This window comes from Diabrotica virgifera, chromosome 7 (assembly GCF_917563875.1).
Source record: "Diabrotica virgifera virgifera chromosome 7, PGI_DIABVI_V3a".
Lineage (NCBI taxonomy): Eukaryota > Metazoa > Arthropoda > Insecta > Coleoptera > Chrysomelidae > Diabrotica > Diabrotica virgifera.
Window position 1 is genome coordinate 104377668 of NC_065449.1, and position 18817 is coordinate 104396484.

At 32.9% G+C, this 18817-nt stretch overlaps 1 protein-coding gene across 2 annotated transcripts in view; it reads left to right on the plus strand.

The window, feature by feature from the left end:
- Positions 1–18817, plus strand: part of LOC114328337 (homeobox protein caupolican) — a 527416-nt gene that overhangs the window by 198961 nt on the left and 309638 nt on the right. For both annotated transcript variants that reach the window (XR_003652160.2, XM_028277163.2), the window contains exon 2: positions 13135–13164. Coding sequence is in view for 1 of the 2 variants with exons in the window: in XM_028277163.2 (XP_028132964.1) it covers positions 13135–13164 (30 nt within the window). In the remaining variant the exon portion in view is untranslated. The remainder of the gene's footprint in view (positions 1–13134; positions 13165–18817) is intronic.

Here is an 18817-nt window from a genome sequence, read left to right on the forward strand (position 1 = left end):
TTCTTAGTGCTCTCATCTCTGCCGTTTCTAGTAGTCTTTGTATTGTGGCTATATCGGGTCTTATTTCTGATGCATATGTCATAATTGATCTTACCCTAGCTTTATAAATTCTTGACTTTATCTCAGTGTTAATTTGTCGGTTTCGCCATATAGTGTTATTAAGACACCCTGCCAGTCTATCTGCTTTTTGTACTTGACTTTTCACTTCTTTATCCAGGTCTCCGTAGCTTGACAACATAATTCCAAGGTATTTTTTGCCATTGCTTATTCAGTACCTACTGATACCATCAATTTCTATTGTTACCCACATATGATTGGTTCTTTATTAATTACTACTGTTTTAGTTTTCTGAGATGAAATTGTCATATTTAATAATAATTTAATAAAATAAAAATGTATACCATTTTTATTCAGTTGCAATGCGAAGGCAAAACAATCTTACTTTTCAATTAGAATACGGAGTGTAGTCCAATCCCTTGAATCGCGATTTTCGGCTCTTATTGGAGCCTTCATCGGAAGGAACGTAGGCACTGTTCTCCATATTTTAACTGATTCGTATCGAGGGGTTTTTCCACCCATTGCAATTGAAGTGATGATAGTAGGTGGCTAGCGATTCAAGGGACTGGACTGCACTCCGTATTATAATTGAAAAGTAAGATTGTTTTGCCTTCGCATTGCAACTGAATAAAAATGGTATAGATTTTTATTTTATAGTCGTATTACTCCGTACTAGGTGCATTTTCCGTTGGAACTTTACCAGCTGCAGACGGGGGATGTGAATTGCATAGTGTAGAATTCCTTCCCTCTCGTCTTCACTGCAGCATCCATTTGACTTGCAAATTGTAGAAGTCTTGGAGGTGTCACCAGGAAAGTGTACCAATAAGTTTTCAATTTAAAAATCTTTTAGTAATATTTTTAATATTTTCAATATTAATAATTTAGTATTAGGATTGAAAACTACTTCGTCTTTCAATGCCAGATGGCGCTAGCCACCTACTATCATCTTCAGTTGCAATGGGTGGGAAAACCTCTCGATACGAATCAGTTAAAATATGGAGAACAGTGCCTACGTTCCTTCCGATGAAGGCTACAATAAGAGCCGAAAATCGCGATTCAAGGGACTGGACTGCACTCCGTATTCTAATTGAAAAGTAAGATTGTTTTGCCTTCGCATTGCAACTGAATAAAAATGGTATACATTTTTATTTTATAGTCGTATTACTCCGTAGAGTAACTAGGTGCATTTTTCCGTTGGAACTTTACCAGCTGCAGACGGGGGATGTGAATTGCATAGTGTAGAATTCCTTCCCTCTCGTCTTCACTGCAGCATCCATTTGACTTGCAAATTGTAGAAGTCTTGGAGGTGTCACCAGGAAAGTGTACCAATAAGTTTTCAATTTAAAAATCTTTTAGTAATATTTTTAATATTTTCAATATTAATAATTTACTATTAGGATTGAAAACTACTTCGTCTTTCAATGCCAGATGGCGCTAGCCACCTACTATCATCTTCAGTTGCAATGGGTGGGAAAACCTCTCGATACGAATCAGTTAAAATATGGAGAACAGTGCCTACGTTCCTTCCGATGAAGGCTACAATAAGAGCCGAAAATCGCGATTCAAGGGACTGGACTGCACTCCGTATTCTAATTGAAAAGTAAGATTGTTTTGCCTTCGCATTGCAACTGAATAAAAATGGTATACATTTTTATTTTATAGTCGTATTACTCCGTAGAGTAACTAGGTGCATTTTTCCGTTGGAACTTTACCAGCTGCAGACGGGGGATGTGAATTGCATAGTGTAGAATTCCTTCCCTCTCGTCTTCACTGCAGCATCCATTTGACTTGCAAATTGTAGAAGTCTTGGAGGTGTCACCAGGAAAGTGTACCAATAAGTTTTCAATTTAAAAATCTTTTAGTAATATTTTTAATATTTTCAATATTAATAATTTAGTATTAGGATTGAAAACTACTTCGTCTTTCAATGCCAGATGGCGCTAGCCACCTACTATCATCACTTCAGTTGCAATGGGTGGGAAAACCTCTCGATACGAATCAGTTAAAATATGGAGAACAGTGCCTACGTTCCTTCCGATGAAGGCTCCAATAAGAGCCGAAAATCGCGATTCAAGGGACTGGACTGCACTCCGTATTCTAATTGAAAAGTAAGATTGTTTTGCCTTCGCATTGCAACTGAATAAAAATGGTATACATTTTTATTTTATAGTCGTATTACTCCGTAGAGTAACTAGGTGCATTTTTCCGTTGGAACTTTACCAGCTGCAGACGGGGGATGTGAATTGCATAGTGTAGAATTCCTTCCCTCTCGTCTTCACTGCAGCATCCATTTGACTTGCAAATTGTAGAAGTCTTGGAGGTGTCACCAGGAAAGTGTACCAATAAGTTTTCAATTTAAAAATCTTTTAGTAATATTTTTAATATTTTCAATATTAATAATTTAGTATTAGGATTGAAAACTACTTCGTCTTTCAATGCCAGATGGCGCTAGCCACCTACTATCATCACTTCAGTTGCAATGGGTGGGAAAACCTCTCGATACGAATCAGTTAAAATATGGAGAACAGTGCCTACGTTCCTTCCGATGAAGGCTCCAATAAGAGCCGAAAATCGCGATTCAAGGGACTGGACTGCACTCCGTATTCTAATTGAAAAGTAAGATTGTTTTGCCTTTGCATTACAACTGAATAAAAATGGTATACATTTTTATTTTATAGTCGTATTACTCCGTAGAGTAACTAGGTGCAATTTTCCGTTGGAACTTTACCAGCTGCAGACGGGGGATGTGAATTGCATAGTGTAGAATTCCTTCCTTCTCGTCTTCACTGCAGCATCCATTTGACTTGCAAATTGTAGAAGTCTTGGAGGTGTCACCAGGAAAGTGTACCAATAAGTTTTCAATTTAAAAATCTTTTAGTAATATTTTTAATATTTTCAATATTAATAATTTACTATTAGGATTAAAAACTACTTCGTCTAATAATTTAATACATATAAGATAATTCTTTTGCTCTTATGTTAATTTTGTGAACTAATCGTTGCAGACTATCTTCGTCTTGGGCTATCAGTATTGCGTCGCGTCGTCTGCGTAACAGAGTATTTTTACTTCTTTGTTTCCCATTCTTCTGCATCCTCTTCATTTTTGACGCTTTTGATGATTTCATCCATGATTAAATTGAAAAGCATATACGACTTATGCGTCTCCCCGTCTTATTCCGCTGCCTATGTCTATAGGATCTGTAAGTTGTCCGTCTATTCTGACTTCCATTTTGTTGTTTAGGTAGATGTTTTCAATAGCTTTTATGATATCTAGGGGGATTTCTCTATTATGCAGAAGATAAATTACATCTTTGAGTCTTACTCTATCAGATGCTTTCTTCAAGTCAATCAGACATAGAAATCCTGGTCTATTATCCTCTAGTGATTTCTCAGTAATTTGCTTTATGACGAATATTGCTAAACTTATCCTCTGATTCATTGGTTCTTGTAGAATTTTAATTGTAAGTTTTGTAGTAGTATTTAACACGTTGATACCTCTGTAGTACAGAAGATACAATGTTGGCATTCTCATTTTGTCAGGACGTTTCTGGTATTGACTTTTTATCTTGTGTTATGACAATGGAACCAATATATTAAAGTAACTTTTAACGTGAAGTAAAACGTCGTGATTGTGTAATTGGTATAAAATATAATTAAGAATTGAAAATTCTAAAAAATCCAATAGGATTACATTGATTGTGCAAAACGTTTTCGGACTTATCAGTCCATCTTCAGTGAACCCATTGTCCTTGCTATATAGCCACAAAACCAAACAATGGTTGGATTAAATGTTCAATCTACATTATAAATATGTGAAAATAATGCGACTTAATGTCGATGACAATGGATTGCTTCCAGGAATATGTGAGTACTCTACTATAACATTACGTCCACTTTGGACTACGTTAGTCTGCCAAAATAATTTTGTTAATAGGAAATTTAAGCTCGAGATTTCAGTAAGTAATGATCTGATCCACATTCTATACCCCTGTATACTCGGGTGTCTTGTATTTTCACTTCTGATATCTGAAAATATAATATACCTAGTCAATAACTGATTTTAATTGTCTTGTGTCCTGATGCCTAAAATAACATGTCAATAATTTATAGAACTTTATAAAAAACACCAATACCAAGAAGAAACATTTAATATTGATTATACATCTTCACAAGAATAATATTTCATAAAAACATTTTATAATCCTTGCCACCTACTCAAAAAAAATAGTCGTTTTCCACCTAATATTCTTTTGATTGCCGCTAAACACTCCCTTTATCATATTTATGAAGTTATACTTCAAAAACGGATAGTGTAATTTTAAAAATTAATAGAGGCGCGTCACCTGCCCCATAATGATGGGTTCTATCCTCCAGCTCTTTGGAGCGATCAACATAATCACCAGTTGGTTGCTCGAGTGTCATTACGGCAAGGAGATAGTAGCTACTTGAAAATTATACGTTTTATGTGGTTTTATCTGATTCGTTTCAAGTCAATGTAATGAATACAACTGTTTTCGGGGACTGCACTTAAATATCATTTACTTTCTTAAAAAATTAATTTCAGTGATACAAAGACGAGTGTTTATTATTATGTAGGTACCTACAAAAAATGTGTGTTTATCAGAAAATAGAGAATTTAAGTTATTTTTTATTTTAAAAAACATCATTTAACGTATTTTTTAGCGATTACTAAACACTTTGCAAAACTAGATTGTTCATAAATTCTTCTTCTTCTCTTAATGAACTCCTTTTATCTCCTAAGGACCTAGGGTATCCGATTTTTTGTTGTGTTGGTGTCTATTGTTAGGTCTGGATCCCGAATAAGAAAAAAAGTTGATTAATAGCAAGCTGAAAATTTGTTAATAGCTTAACGGTTTCTAGTCGGACAAACTTTGATAGATGGGAACACTGGAACATGGGAAGTTTTAATGGTGGAACAGGTTAAAAATTTGGAACGTCAGACTACGAAAACGTCACATGTATTTTGTCGGACAGAACTTCCAATTGATGTGCTGCCCTTTCATTAAACTCTCATGCAAAAATCAGACTGGTGTGTATTACCAACATGGCATTTTAATGAGTGGAACATGAAGAACATGTCAAATGGCAGAAATCATGTTGGTTAGTAATAGCAGTCTGATTGTTGCATGAGAGTTTTATGAAAGGGTAACAAATCAATTGGAAGTTCTGTCCGACAAAATACATGGGACTTTTTCGTAGTCTGACGTTCCAAATTTTTAACCTGTTCCACAATTAAAACTTCCCCTGTTCCAGTGTTCCAGTATATCAAAGTTTGTCCGACTAGACACCCTTAAGCTATTAACAAATTTTCAGCTTGCTATTAATCAACTTTTTTTTGGTACGCGGGATCTAGACCCAGTGGCGGCTCGTGATTTTTGCCATAGGGGAGGCTATACCTAACTGTAAAATATCTAGACAAATTTGCACTAGCAAAAAAAATCCGTCAAAAAAATCTAATTTAAGGCCCCATTTTTTCGACCATTTTTTATTTACATTTTATAATATCACCATAATTCATAATTTCATAATATCATTATCATATCATTTTAAAAATAGTTAGTCAAATTGTAAAAGTGTGTTACCAAAGTTTGTGCCGTTTATTTGTTAACAATTCTATCTCTATAAGTAGATATGCATATCAAAATAAATACAGATTTGAACTTTTGCAGTCCATACAGGTTGAAGGTTCACATTTTTTAAGATACTCAACTGAATTTTTTTAATTCTAAAAGCGGCCTACTGCGAATCCAAAATCACGGTAAATTACTGATATTTTGCTTTGCATTACAGATATAGGAAAAAGTTATTTGAACAAGTTGTTACAAATATTATTCTAACCCCACATACCAAATTTCATCACACAATTCGCACTTTTAGTTTTTTCATTATTTGTAGTCAGGATCCTAAAATTGCAGAGGAGGCTGCTGGCCGATTAGCCGCCCGTGCCCAATCTCCGGGCAGCTTGTGCGTTAAACTATAATGCAGCTCTAAGGAGACCGGGTCTCCGTAAACGCTGCTGGGCTGCGCGGAGCATTAGCAAGTGAGATTTTCCGGCCAGCAGCCTCCTCTCCAGTTTTAGGATCCTGGGTATGTGGGGTAAATTTGGTATGTGGGGTTAGAACATTATTTAGAACAACTTGTTCAAAATAAATTTTGCCGTTATCTCTAACGCGACGCAAAATAGCAAAGTAAAGAAAACAGTGTAGCATATGTAAAAAATGTATGGGGAGGCTAAGCCTCCCTTGCCTCCTCTGACCAGCCGCCACTGTCCAGACCTATCTTTTGTTACTTATTTTATGTATCGATATCATTTTCATTTCTGTGTAGTTCGTCGTCTGTCTTAACTACTTTTATAATTTCATATATCCAACTATTTATAGGTTGCCCTGTCTTTCGTTTATTTACTCTTTTAGTTTCTAATATTCCCTCCTATCCCTCATTTTTTATAAGCTATATTTTTACTAAGAATATTTTTTTCGCTAGAGTACTTACTTTTTGAGTTATCTGCGAAAAACCGTCTATAAACATGTTTTTTTTGTTAAAAATGAACATATTCACTCGCAAATAACTCGAAAAGTATAGTGAAAAAACTCTATAGAACAAAAGTTGCTTAGAATTAGTCATTTTATCCAATTCCGGGCCTATTTTGAACGGATATTTTTTCACTCACGAGAAAATATTTTTCAGCCCGTATTTCCCAATTTTTGTAAAATGGAGGGGATGTAGAATTGTAAACTTTTTTTTATATAATAATAGACAATTTCAACTACCTATTTCCAAATTTTCATCCTTCCTTTATTTTTTTTTTTGGGGTCAGATTGTTCTTTGATCGGGCTATAATTGTTTTATGGTTGTCGTCACATTTACCCAGTGCTTCTTCTGTTGCTAAATGAGTGTACCTACGCTATAATTGGTTATAGTTTGGATGTTCTTCTGGGTCATAGATATATTAGTTCAATAAAACTTCAATATAACATTTCCTCGTGACTACATTCTTTATTTACCTTCCTAAACAGCTCTATAACAAAAAAGTGAACATGGATTTTAAATTTAGAGTTTATTTTGAAAACAGTAAGGAAAAAAATATAGGATGCGACTTCGTTTAAAATGCCACAACCCTTGTATACATTTCGGTTACATCGCGCTAACCTTTACATTCGCATATTGCGACACACAAAAATACTTTTAGGTCAGATAAATTAGTAAAATGTTGGCCTAAGAGAGTGTTTACAGGAGGATCGTGCTCACTCAATCATTGAAGGAAACATGTACAGCAACTGTGTACAATTAGAGCCGCTGGAAAGGGTCCATTCCAAATGCCTAAATCACACAAATGAGTAAAACTGATTCTGTCAGAAGGTAAACAGAGAATTGGTTTTATGTAGGTAGGTGTATCAGTTGCACGGGATATTTTTGGTAATAATTCGGAATCTGCATGAATTATAAATGGTTATTATATTTTTTGACACCGTAGATATACCTACAAAAAAAAATAAAATGAAAATTTAGATTATTTTTATAGATACCCTTCTTCTTCTTTTCAATCCTTGTCTGTATCGTTGTAGCCGTTGGATTTAAGATTTTACTCCACTCCATTTAGGTTTTTCTTTTTGTTAAAGAACAAGTTACTAGAAATGATATTTGTTACGCTTTTGCGCTAATCCGTACTGAGGACGGATGTAACAGTTTTCATTTAATGACTCACTGCACAGCTATTACAGCTGTAAGCAACGACCAAAGCCTTTGAGATGAAGGCGTTGTCATTTGTCTTTAATGTCAAAACCTTTTGCTTGATATCATCAGTTCATCTGGTGTGAAGTCAACATCTACTTCTCTTATTTGCTCTTGATCACCATTCATCAAATCGCTTCGTCCAACGGGTGTCCTTCATTCTGCCTATGTATCCTGCCCAGTTCCATTTTAACATGAAAATCTTTTGGATACCATTTGTTACTTTTGATCGTCTTCTTACATCTTCTTAATCTTTGAACATTCCCCATTCCATAGCTCTGAGTCACTTAAAATCTGTGGATTAAATTGTTGTTAAAAGCCCATTTTTCCGTATGTCAGAACCGACAATACGTATGTAGGTGCTTACTCATCGAAAGTTTCTGCCTTTAAACTACCTATTTGCGAAGTTAGATTTAAATACCTACTGTTTGTAATCTTCAAAATGCTTCCCATTTTAAGGAACATCTTCTATTCAAAACAAAAATTTAAAAAAACATATTGTTTAAACAATTTCATAATTTATAAACAAATAGTGCACCAGAACTTTTTAATACCTTTCATATAAAAAAAGAATTATCTCAATATATGCCATTAGTGCGGCCGATTCGTGCAAATATTATAAGAATTGCATATTAAGGGCCGGTTGTTCGAACGCTAATCAACAATGATCATTATCAAATAATTAATTACTGTCAATGTCAATTGTTAAAACATAATTAATTACAATTCTGAGACTATAATCAATTAATATAACAATAATTATTAACATAATTAATAATAAATCTCATAATTGTAATTAATTATGTTTTCAGCGACCCAAACAAAGTTGACATTGACAGTTTTGGTGACAGTAATTAAATATTTAATAATGATCATTGTTGATTAGCGTTCGAACAACCGGCCCTTAATGATACAAGCATATAATTTGGTCCACATATACTGCACATATAAAGGTTCAAATTTAGATATGAGGCCATCTCAGATTTTGCCTTTTACAAAAATGGCGGTCATTCAAAATGGGCGACTATACATATGTGACTAATAGCACGATATCTTTTGAATGAAAAGTCCTATTTCAACCAAATTTGGTACATAGGTTCTTTTTGTGATTTACAAGATCGATGTCGTGAACTGGAAGAATCGGTTTACCAGAAGTTGTATTTTTTCTGGTTTTTTATGTAAAACTATTTTATATTATGTAAATAATTTATTTTCAATTTTTTCACCCTGTTTATATTAATTTTTCAAAATGGTAATTCCACCATTGAAAAGAGCATAAGAATATGTTTTAGGAAATATTTTGAACTTTTTAGTTATGTTAATTACCATTTAATAAATGCATAACGTATCTTCACATGTACCTTTTTGTGGCAGATTCGTGCAAATATTATAAGAATTATGTGCATTTAATGGTAGAAGCATATAATTTAGACCACATATACTACACATACAAAAGTTTAAATTTAGATATGAGGCCATCTCAGATTTTGCCTTTTACAAAAATGGCGAGCATTCAAAATGGCGGCTACACATATGTGAATAATAGCATGATAACTTTTGAACGAAAAGTCCGATTTAAGCCAAATTTGGTATCAAGGTTTTTTTTTGATGAATAAGATCGAGGTCTTGAACCGGAAGAATCGGTTTACCAGAAGCTGTGTTTTTCCTGTTTTTTATGTAAAAATATGTTGTTTTTTTTTCAATTCTTTCACCCTGTATATATTAAATTTTCAAAAAGGTAATACCGCCATTGAAGACAGTGTAAAAATATTTTTTGGGAAAGATTTTGAAATTTTTAGTTATGTTAGTTACCATTTAATAAATGCCTATATCGTATCTTCACATGTACCTATGTGCGGCAAATTCATTTTGAATGCCCGCCGTTTTTGTAAAAGACAAAATCTGAGGCCTCATATGTAAATTTGAATCTTTGTATGTGTAGTGTGTGTGGTCCATATTATATGCTTTTACCATTAAATGCACAATAATTCTTATAGTATTTCATTATTTGCACGAATCTGTCGCACATAGGTTCATAGGTACATATGAAGATACGTTATGCATTTATTAATTGGTAATTAACATAACTAAAGACTTCAAAATATTTCCTAAATAATACTTTTACACTCTTTTCAACGCCGATATTAACTTTTTGAAAAATTAATACATACAGGGTGAAAGAATTAATAAAAAAACAACATGTTTTTACATAAAAATCAGGAAAAACACAACTTCTTGTAAATTGATTCTTCTGGTTCAAGACCTTGGTCTTACACATCAAAAAAATAACCTATATAGCAAATTTGGTTGACGTCAAACTTTTCGTTCAAAAGTTATCGTGGCTATTAGTCACATATGTACAGTCGCCATTTTGAATGCCCGCCATTTTTGTTAAAGGTAAAATCTGAGATGGAATTATATCTAAATTTGAACCTCGATGGGTGTAGTATACGTGGTCCAAATTATGTGCTTCTACCATTAAATGCACAATAATTCTTATAATATTTGCACGAATCTGCCACACATAGGTACATGAGGTATATTTTGAACCATTTTAGAAAAGAAGCCACATCTCGATAAAGGGTGCCTCATCGTAAAAATACTAAGAGGCAAAAAAGTTTTAAAAACATCCTGTTTAACTAATGGTGCCGCAACAATAGTTTAATTGGAACGTACACAAACATTTGGGGGGGTTTAAAGGCACAGAACCCACATAAAATTTTTATGTAAACATATTAAAAAAGAAGCCGCATCTCGATTAAAACTGGTTTATCGAAAAAATATTAAGAGGCAAAAAAGTTTTAAAAAGATTGTGTTTAACTAAGGGTACCACCATAATAATTTAATTGGAACGTACAAAAAAGTTTGGGGGGTTTAAGGAAACAAAACCCCCATAAAATTTTTATGGGGTGCACAAATTTAACTATAATTTATTTTTAAAATTTTCCTGCCATAAGAATGCCACGTGTTCATTTTCATTAAAAAATCTCCAATAGTTCTCGATATATCGGAAAAAATCGATTTTTATAGTGTAACTTCAAAGGGCTGTAACTTTTTGTGTGTGCATATTTGGACTAAGGTAACTTAGGTTCAATCGAACTATTTTTGGTCCCAGAATATGTGATTTAATTTATGACCTGTATTTTTGTTACACCCTGTATAATTCCCGAGGCTGATAGCTATCCAGATTGTTAATCGTAATGCCTTTACAAACAACTTATACAAAACTGATAACTGGCTAATAGGTAAGAAAATCTATAGTTGTCTAATTTATATGTATTGCTGTTTTCAAATATCAGTAATATAAGAGCATTTAATCCAGCTGTGGGTTACTTATTACACACTTATTTCTATACGTTTATTAAAAAAAATTTTTTAGCATTTTTTTGTTTCGCATCTGATATATCTTCAGATCCAACATTTTTACTATTTTTCAGTGATTTTCGTCCTGGTGGTGGTTTTGCTGTTAAATCGTACAATGTTTGGTAGTTTTCTGTCATGATGGTTATTTTTTGAATTTCTGTAATTTCCTCGTTTCCATCATTAATTAGTTTCGTAAGTAGATTTCTACCTTCGTTTGTTTTCTTCTTCCAGTCTCGCATGCCCCCCTTTTCTTGTAGTATTTCATTCAACTGTGATTTTGTACTTCCTTATGTCTTCAGAAGCTTTTCTTAATTATTTGGTTGATTTCTATTATTTCTATTTTATTAACTGTTCGGTTTTCTACAAGTTGTCTCTTTTTTTTAAATCGACATTAATATGCTCGTATAGTTGCCAACAAATCGTTGTAGAAACCCTTCACATTACAAAGTCATTTATATTTGAGTGGTGTCGTTAAATTTTTTGCACAGGTGGAAAGTAATAAATGTTAGTCCATTGTACGTTTAATAATTATATGTTAATATTCAATATGTTTACCTCTCGAAACTTAACGATATCACTTAAATGCAAATGACTTTGTAATAAAAAAATAAAAATGTATACCATTTTTATTCAGTTGCAATGCGAAGGCAAAACAATCTTACTTTTCAATTAGAATACGGAGTGCAGTCCAGTCCCTTGAATCGCGATTTTCGGCTCTTATTGGAGCCTTCATCGGAAAGAACGTAGGCACTGTTCTCCATATTTTAACTGATTCGCATCGAGAGGTTTTCCCACCCATTGCAACTGAAGTGATGATAGTAGGTGGCTAGCGCCATCTGGCATTGAAAGACAAAGTAGTTTTCAATCCTAATAGTAAATTATTAATATTGAAAATATTAAAAATATTACTAAAAGATTTTTAAATTGAAAACTTATTGGTACACTTTCCTGGTGACACCTCCAAGACTTCTACAATTTGCAAGTCAAATGGATGCTGCAGTGAAGACGAGAGGGAAGGAATTCTACACTATGCAATTCACACCCCCTGTCTCCAGCTGGTAAGGTTCCAACGGAAAAATGCACCTAGTTACTCTACGGAGTAATACGGCTATAAAATAAAAATGTATCTCGATGCGAATCAGTTAAAATATGGAGAACAGTGCCTACGTTCTTTCCGATGAAGGCTCCAATAAGAGCCGAAAATCGCGATTCAAGGGACTGGACTGCACTCCGTATTCTAATTGAAAAGTAAGATTGTTTTGCCTTCGCATTGCAACTGAATAAAAATGGTATACATTTTTATTTTATAGTCGTATTACTCCGTAGAGTAACTAGGTGCATTTTTCCGTTGGAACTTTACCAGCTGCAGACGGGGAATGTGAATTGCATAGTGTAGAATTCCTTCCCTCTCGTCTTCACTGCAGCATCCATTTGACTTGCAAATTGTAGAAGTCTTGGAGGTGTCACCAGGAAAGTGTACCAATAAGTTTTCAATTTAAAAGTCGTTTAGTAATATTTTTAATATTTTCAATATTAATAATTTACTATTAGGATTAAAAACTACTTCGTCCTTCGACTTTGTAATAAGCTTAAAATAAGGTTTTCTGCAATAATTTTTTGGCAACTATACATATAATATGTTTTCTCTATGTCACTCACCAGCAGTTGGAATGTTAATGTTCAGTGTAAACTGTTATCTGAATGTTAATGTTTAGTTATTCACTAATTACTACTTTTATTAGCATAATCAACTGGTTTATCATTAATAATTTTTCAACAATTTATCATACATTATCTTATTGTTTCATTCACCTGGCATAAACAATCTAACTCAGATGATTCATCAATTTCTATTGAAAATAATATACGAGAATATATTAGATTCATAAATCATAAATGTTTTTGTTTGTTAAATTGAATGGAAGTTGTACAGCATAATTGAGTCCATGTGTTTCTTTTCAGGATGGAGTATACAGCTATCAGAATAAAGAGGTAAGAGTTTTCGCTATTTAATATTTAATATTATTTTTAAATGTATAAACAAATATAAATATGCGATATCTTCTTCTTCTTCTTCCTTCATGTATGTAGGCTTTAAAGCCTGTTTCTTCTTCAATATTAGCCTCCTATCCTAAATTGTTTAGGTTATCGCACCATCGTTTTCTTTATCTGCCAATACTTCTTCGTCCATTTGGTGACTTATCTCAGGGGCCCCGCTACCATATGTGCAAAGTGTGCAATGCACACGGGCGCCATCCTTTAGGGGCGCCAAAACCCAGGGTCAACAATTGCAAAAAAAATTGCAAAAAAAAACAAAAAACAAAAATTAATTTTAAAATAGAAGTTGAGACATTACATAGGATTAGGTATAAATACACACGAAATTTTATTAGTATATCATTAAGTTACTGACGATTCCTATTTGCGAGAACATGTTAGAAGTCAGCCGATGGTTTCTTGATTTTTCCTCTTCAGACATGAATAATGCCTGGAGCGCTATAAAAGCGATGAATCTCCAGACCAGAGGTGTTTTTAAACCGGTCAGTTCACTGGACCGTGCAACAAGTGCATAAAAACAAGTAATTAAGCAATCCAACCAATCATTTCAAGAATTTGAAGAAAAATTTCCACCGTTACAAACGGTCAGGAGAAAAAATTTAAGCCAAAACTGTTCGACTATGAACACCGGGATGACACCCGTCATTATCCAAAAACCGTCTTTAAAATGAGTTTTTTCTTAAAAGTTATAGATCAAACTTTAAGCTTTCTAAAAAACCGAGTTTGACTTATTAAATTAGTATGATAATATTTTAGGATTTTTTAGGGACATATACAAAGTGACAGCGATCTTTAAAACGTTGTTCTGTTCTTGAAGAATGACTGACAGATCAGGATAATAAGGATAAATATATACTCCAACGATTTGTTTGATGAAATTAAAGCGTTAAAGTTGTTTTCATTACCTAATGATAGTGACACCTCAAGAGCGTAGGCGCAAAATTTCGGGACAATGCTTTTTAAATGCATTAATTTTTTTCAAATCCTGTGAAAACTAATACCTAAGTATTTTTGAAAAATTTAAACGCAGAATGAAAGATTACATTATTACCGAGGGCCGAAAGTCCCTGAAAACTTCTATAATGTTTAGGTATATTAATAAGTTACAGGGGTGAAAAAAAAGAGAAAATTAAGTGTGATTTTTAATTTTAAATATATTATTCAAAAGAAGAAACTTTTTGTTTGTTCTAAGGGACTTTCATTCTGCGTTAAATTTTTCAAAAATATTTATTAGTTTTTTCAGGATTCGAATAAAATGAATGCATTTAAAAAGCATTGGCTCGAAATTTTGCGCCTACGCTCGTAATTAGTTTACAATATACCTATATTTAAAAACAATTTAATCTCCACCCTTCCAAACGTAACCCTTTCACTAAGAATTCTTTTGACATTGCCTGTATCTGTACCTTCTGGCGCGCGATGTTTTTCAAAGTTTCAAAAAAATTATTTAAGATCGACAATATTTACTTCAAGAAAAATTGTCTGGGCTAACAATATTAGCAATTAAACAAAAAATTTTTGATGGTACAAATTTTAGCGATGAAATTAATGAATTTGCTATAGCAATGTCTCGGAAAATATCGCTGCTACAATAGTTAAGTATTTTTTATTTTTCTATTGCACCTAGCTATCATTTTATAACGAAGTTACCTTGGTATCTTTTTAGAAGTATCTGCATATTTGTTTAAATATTTTAAGTATACGTATAGAAAGTAGTACTTACTTAAGGGCATATGCGCAAAATGTCGCCTGTCAAAATGTTCAATGTGTTTTAAATGTATTGATTTTTTTCGAATCCTGAAAAAACTAATAAATATTTTTGAAAATTTTAAACGTAGAATGAAAGATTACATTACTGAGAGCCGAAAGTCCTTGAAGACTTCTATAACGTTTATTTTAATAAGTTGCAGTTGTGAAAATAAAAGAAAAAATTTAGTGTGATTTTTAATTGCAAATATTTCATTCAAAAAAACTTAAATTTTTAAATTTAAGTTTAAATTTTTCAAAAATACTTATTAGTTTTCTCAGAATTCGAAAAAAATTAATACATTTAAAACACATTGAAAATTTTGGCAGGCGACATTTTGCGCCTTTCCTTTTAATACATAGGTAGACATTAGGCAAAATTTCTGTTATTTGTTCCTAAAAAATATGTGTTTTTTAGTTTTGCGTTATTTTCTAATATTTTATAAACAACGTGTCTGTACCCCATTAGTTTAGTAAATACTTTAAAATGGGTGTGAATGTGTAAACAAGTTTGTTTCATTTTGATATTTTAGTCTACAAATAATAATTATGACTTATAAAATAAAGTTTAGTTTTTTGCTCTATTTTAAGCACCTACCTACCTTCAAAAAAATAAATAAAAAACATGAACTAAAATGCCTTAAGGAGCGCCAAAATCCTTTTTTGCACACAGGCTCCAGCAACCCTTACGGGGGCCCTGACATATCTCGTGCTATTCGTACTATCCTATCCTCTGCAGTTCTACTAATGTGTTCGTTCCACTCCTGTTTCCGTTTTGTCATGATATCCCCTCTCCCTATCCAACAGACTTTTCCCTGATATTCGTCGGAGTATTTTCATCTCTGTTGTTTCTAGTAGTCTTCTCGTTTTAGATGTGTCAGGCCTTGTGTCCGCCGTGTATGTTAATATAGGTCTAATTGCTCCTTTATAGATTCTTGCTTTTATGTCTTGTCTTAGGTGTTTGTTCTTCCAGATTGTGTCATTAAGAGATCCCGCAGCTTTACTTGCTTTTAAGCTTTGTTGTCGTACTTCCTCTTCAACATCTCCGTAACTGGTTATATCTATTCCCAGATATCTAAACCTTGCTTCCTTCTTTATTATTTTCACATCAATTTCGATTTTACATCGTAGTGGGTATTTAGATGTTGTCATACATTTTGTTTTTTCTGCTGATATTATCATATTGTATTTCTTGGCTGATGTATTAAAGACGTGTGTTAATCTTTGGAGATCGTCTTTTGTCTCGGCGATTAATGCGGCGTCGTCTGCATAACATAATACTTGGATTTCTTTGTTCCTCATTCGGTAACCATGACGTTTACGTACTGCTTCTATTATTTCGTCCATTATTATATTAAAGAGCACTGGGTTTAATGAGTCACCTTGTCTGACTCCGCTTTGTACTGGTATAAACTGCGTTAGTTTTCCATTTATCTTTGCCTGTATTCGATTATGAAAGTAAATGTTTTCGATGGTTTGTATAATATTGATTGGTATGTTTCTTCTATACAGTAAATGTAAGACGTCTTCGACATGGATGCGATCAAAAGCCTTTATCAGGTCTATAAAACATAGATATGCTGGTTTATTGTACTCAATGGCATTTTCTGTGATTTGTCTCAGTACAAATACGACGTCTACGCAGGATCTTCCGGATCTGAATCCTTGTTGTTCATCTTATAAAGTGGTTAGTTTATTGATTTTGTTGGTTAGGACTTTTGTGGTTAGCTTAAGTGCGGTATTTAGTAGATTTATATCTCTATAATTGTTGGGGTCTTCTTTGTCTCCTTTCTTGAACATTGGTATCATTATGCTGTTTCTCCATGCGTCTGGTATCTTGCAGTGCAATATTAGTTTTTGTATAAGTTTTGTCATCTCTAGGGTTATACTTTCTCCTCCGTATTTTAGAAGTTCGTTGGTTATTCCGTCTGGTCCTGGTGACTTTCTATTTTTGAGTGAATTTATGGCTATCTCTACTTCCTGAAAACTGATTTCTATGCAATATCGTCGGCTTAGTGACACAGAAATGTAACTACATTTTGTCTCGTTTTGAGATATCTACGCCACTGAACTTACCTTAGTGAGTTCTTTTGAGTGACATCTCTTTCTGAACACCTAAAACCCCAGTGAGGAGTTACGAAAACTCCTCACTACGAAACTCACTAAGCTAAGTTCAATTTCGTAGATTTGAAGTTCAAAACGTGAAATGTAGTTACATTTTTGTGTCTCTAAGCCGACAATATGCAATATTAATATCATTATTCAAATAAGTGAGTAAATTACATATAAAGCAGAATTTATATTATAAATACAGAGTGAGTTTTATGTATGGAAACACTCAATTATCTCGGAAACAGCTTGCACGATTTTTACAGATTTTGGTGGGTAAGGGTTTTCTGAGGCGACCGAATTACATTGTATTGTTGCCAGATTTTTCATTTTTTGGAAATCTAATGAACTTTCTTATTTCGAAGGGAACACCCTGTATATTTTTTGCGTTTTGAAGTCCTAAAGAAATACTGATTATTTTTCATGTTATATTCCCTATATCTAAATGCCATAACTTCGGAGTTATTGCTACATTTATTTTAAAAAACAAATTATAAAAATCGATTTTTTCGGTTCGGGTAAATATTACTTTAGGTTCATTTGGATCATTGGGAATAAAAAAGTTTTTTTGTAATTTTTCTATAAAATCAACCGTTTCCGAGTTGTAAACACTTTAAAACTAAAAAAATCGAATAATGACGATTTTCAAGGTTCAAAACACAAATAAAAAATATAATTTTAGAAATTACGTAGTACCTAAATTCAAGCTCTATCCTTTTTCTAGGAGCTGGCCATAAGAGTTTTTGGAATACGTTTTATTTTAAAACATCTCTTTTTAATTTGTTAATAAAGCGCATATGAAAGGATGGGCGATCGGGCTGCATTAACAACTAAAAAAAAATTTTTAATATAAAACAAGTTCAAATTACTTATCGATATCTGGTAAAATAAGGCTTGAACTTGAATTTGGGTACTACGTAGTTTCAAAACTAATAATTTTTATTTATATTTTTGAACCTTGAAAATCGTCATTATTCGATTTTTTTCAGTTTTGAATTGTTTATAACTCGGAAACGATTAATTTTATAGAAAAATTACCGAATATCTTTTTTGTTCACAATGATCGAAAGAATCTAAAATAATATTTACCCGAGCCGAAAAAATTTATTTTTATAATTTGTTTAATTTTTTTTTTAAATAAATGTAGTAATAACTCCGAAATTATGACATTTAGGTATAGGGAATATAACATGAAAAATAGGCAGTATTTCTTTAGGACCTCAAAACGCAAAAAATATACAGGATGTTCCATTTGAAATAAGGAAGTTCATTCGATTTCCACAAAAACAAAAATCTGACAACAATGTAATTGCCACTATAATATCGGCCACCTCAGAAAACCCTTACCCACCAAAATCTATAAAAATCGTGCAAGCCGTTTCCGAGATAATTGAGTGTTTCCATACATAAAACTCACTCTGTATGTAAATGAATCAAGAACTATTTTCTTTTAACTTCTTCCTGACGTTGTTATCTCTAGTCAGTAGGATGACTTATCGTATACCTTTACGTAGCAATTTCTCTCTCTTATTGTAACCTACAATACATCGTTGTTAACCTATCATTGTTATTGTTGTTATTATTACCCTACATTGTTAACATATCTTTAAATGAACACTCTATATCTACCTAGGTAGATACCTACGCTGTTTTTGTTCCACTGAGTATTAATTTTTTTTTTGAAGAGCTTGTGTCCACTGTTCCAGTTATAAAAAATATCATCCACGTTGTA